The following is a 3220-nucleotide window of genomic DNA, read 5'->3' as shown; positions in this document are numbered from 1 at the left end:
GTGAAAATATTATTTAGATAATTTATGTAAATAATTGTAAATAAAAATTATGTTTCATTATAATAACAATAAGAAATGACAATAAATATATATTTTTTAATTTTTCTTGCTTGTTTTATTTTAATGACATTCTTTACTAACCAAGCATTTGAATTACGATGCAAACACGAACAGCGCCATCTCGCGAAAGCCACACGTATCTTTAAAATTAGTAACTAAAAATGAAACATTTATGTCAAAATAAATTATGATTTTTAGTGTTTGGTGTCAAATTACGTCACACATATTGCGTTCATTTATTTTCTTATTTATTTTAGATCACCTGGAGTCCATATTAGCATTTACATATTAAAGTAAATGTCAGCAAGTTTGAAAAAAAACGAAAACAAATATAGAATGTGATGATTATTTATTTAATTCACAGGATCTATGAAACATATAAATTAGTATGATTTGTTAACAAAGATTTTATAAGGAAATACAATAACACCTTGTATTTAACGAATTAAAATCATGTTCCATTCGTGTTCTAACCAAAAATATGTTATACTGTAGGTGCAACACTCAAGTAAGAATCAATTTAAAAATAAAACATATTCAATATCATTTAAGTGCCATAAACATCAAAGACACATTGCTTGTAATAATGGTACAATTCACATTTTAAAAAGCACTCAGAACTATATAGAAAGCAATCACAACATTAAATTTTCTACCTAAAAGTTTTATAAGTTTTAAATTGTTTTTCTAACTAAATCTTTTACATGTTTAAACCAATTCAATAATAGGGGTATAATTTTACAAAAGGCTTTGACCAAATTTGAGTACACAATAGATATAAAATTAATGATCATGAACCATAGACAATGAAAATATCATATAAAATTTTCCTTATATACAAAACTTGACTATTGAAGTATAAGATTGATAGATTTATATAATGCAAATGATTTCTGATATACATATATATAAAATCATAGTAGACGGTAAATAAATTACTGAATTACAGTAGGACAATTTACGTGAAAGCATACAATTTCTATATTAAACTTATATTTCACAAGAAATGTTAACTGGAAGTCTATCCAGCGACCAGGTTTTGCAATTGAGATGTTAATTCTGATGCATCTATGACAGGTTTAGTGTTAGTAGACGTGGTGACAGGTGCAATTTCTCTGTTGCAAGCCTTCTTGTGCACAAACCAATGCAGACGCTGGCACTCTCTATCACAGTATTGCACAGTTTTGCATTTCGAACATTTCTTAGCAGGTTTCTCTTCACCACAAGTGCTGCAGTATGGTATCGCATCAACGAACCCACGTTGACCGTTTATAGTACAGTTTATCACTGATAGAGCCGGAGGGGGATCTTTACTGGTCAAAGACGTTACCATCTGGTGGAATGTTGTACACTCTCTGTATGGAAACTCTCTTACACAGTCCTTCAAGAATGCATCCATCAGATCCAGAGAAACACCATCTTTACCAGGCTTTAGTAATTTCTTTGAGAATATTTCAATTGGATCATGTTTTTTTTCCTCCTTACTTTCGGTGTTCGGTTTTTGCTTATCTCTAATGTTAAATATTTCATTGAGAATATAAGAAAGGTAATGATATTTAAATGCCATCACTTCATTGGTATCACTTCCTCTAGTCATCTCTTTTTTACTTAATAATTCAAGCACTTTACTTGCTTTGTCAGCATTGTCTAGGAGAGCGGGAGAACTTTGTAAATTAAGTGCTAATCGGACAGGATGGATATTAACACCGAGGACAAATTTATGCAATGGATCCACCAATACAGGTGGGAGATAGGGTTCAGTCTGCTGACCTCTAGGAATTGAATAGTATGAGATTTCAGATAAAGGTACAAAATTGTTTATTGTAGCCACTGTATGGTGGTTCCCCACAAAAGCAGCCATTTGAGATGCAGTTCTACCTACAGAGTTTGTTGCAGTGGGTTTCGCTCCAGCATTTAACAACAATTTACATACATCTGAGTTGCCCGACAATGCGCCAAAATGTAGGGCGGTATAATTATATTCATGTTTTCCAGAATTCACGTCCGCACCCTGAAAAGATTGAACAGCAAGATAGACAAATAGGACACCCAGCCCATATTATAAAATTCAAATCATGTGTAAGAAACTTACCCTATCAAGGAGCATTTGAACCATATCCTTGTTGCCCTTATAAGCGGCATGCTGAAGTGCCGTCATACCATTTTCGTCAAACAAATCAACACTACCCTTGTGATGAGCTAAAATACTCTTAAACTCATCCAAATCTTCTTGTGCTATTGCATTAAAAATCGATTTCTCCGCCGTAGACTGCTCCTCAGACTTGTTTTCCATGATAAATTCTGAACAATATCGAACTTACGGATAAAGTATGTCTTATTTATTCTTGTACAGTAATGTTTTCACACAAATTACTATTTTATCGCAAAATTAATGAAGAAACGGTAACAGGTTAATTTATGGTTTTACAATTTGCCACTTTTTGACTTTTCCACAGATCCACAGATACTATAACGATAATTGTTTTTTTAAATGTCGATGGAATCAGAATCGATTGTGATAAAAAAATCTACTGTCCTCCGGTTAAGATTCTCTCTCTCAGAATCTTATTGAAAAACCATCAATAGAAACCAATTAAACCATAAACGACGACTTTCGAACGAATTGAAGATGACTATCCGTGGGTTTCTGAAATCAAAATCCCGCTACAAAAACATAGTGTTATCTCTGTTCTGTTAGAGTTAATGACAGGGATGACGATGTATTTTATACAGGGATTTAGGTCTCAGAAACCAACGGTAAATGAAAAAACTTAAAGCGCTGTCCTAGTTATTGTAACTATTAATTCCTGTAGAATATCATTTGTTTATGGAATTTGTATGTCGGGAAAAATAATACGAATTCAGTTTTATTTTCTGTACTTGATTTAAATCCTTCATTAATATCTCGATTTTCACATTTGATAGACTGTTGCTAAATCGATTTATCGCGATTGTTTCAGTGACATTCCGAAAATCATAAACACTATCAAGAAATGAAAAAATATCATCGTAGAAGTCAGTAACCTCTATATATGGACGGGCTATAAACCGCTATGTTTTGTGCCAATTTAATATTTGCCATTTTGGCGTTTGATTGGCAATTTGGTTACGGTTGATGGCGGTGGTAAAGATTGAAACTAATAGAGATAGAATTAACTGT

General features: G+C 32.4%; 1 protein-coding gene across 1 annotated transcript; it reads right to left on the bottom strand.

Moving 5' to 3' along the window:
- Window positions 1-415: 415 nt before the first annotated feature.
- LOC106127002 (ankyrin repeat and MYND domain-containing protein 2) lies at window positions 416-2510 on the bottom strand. Its single transcript, XM_013324916.1, has 2 exons — window positions 2153-2510; window positions 416-2071 (listed from the first exon to the last, which is right to left on the bottom strand). Exons 1-2 carry the CDS (start codon window positions 2351-2353, stop codon window positions 1082-1084), a joined length of 1191 nt encoding a protein of 396 aa, XP_013180370.1. The 5' UTR covers window positions 2354-2510; the 3' UTR covers window positions 416-1081.
- Between the last annotated feature and the right edge of the window lie 710 nt (window positions 2511-3220).

Source organism: Papilio xuthus, unplaced genomic scaffold, assembly GCF_000836235.2.
Source record: "Papilio xuthus unplaced genomic scaffold, Pxut_1.1 DF824888.1, whole genome shotgun sequence".
NCBI lineage: Eukaryota > Metazoa > Arthropoda > Insecta > Lepidoptera > Papilionidae > Papilio > Papilio xuthus.
The sequence above is the reverse complement of the archived record's forward strand: the minus strand, read 5'-3'. Positions and strand labels throughout refer to the sequence as shown.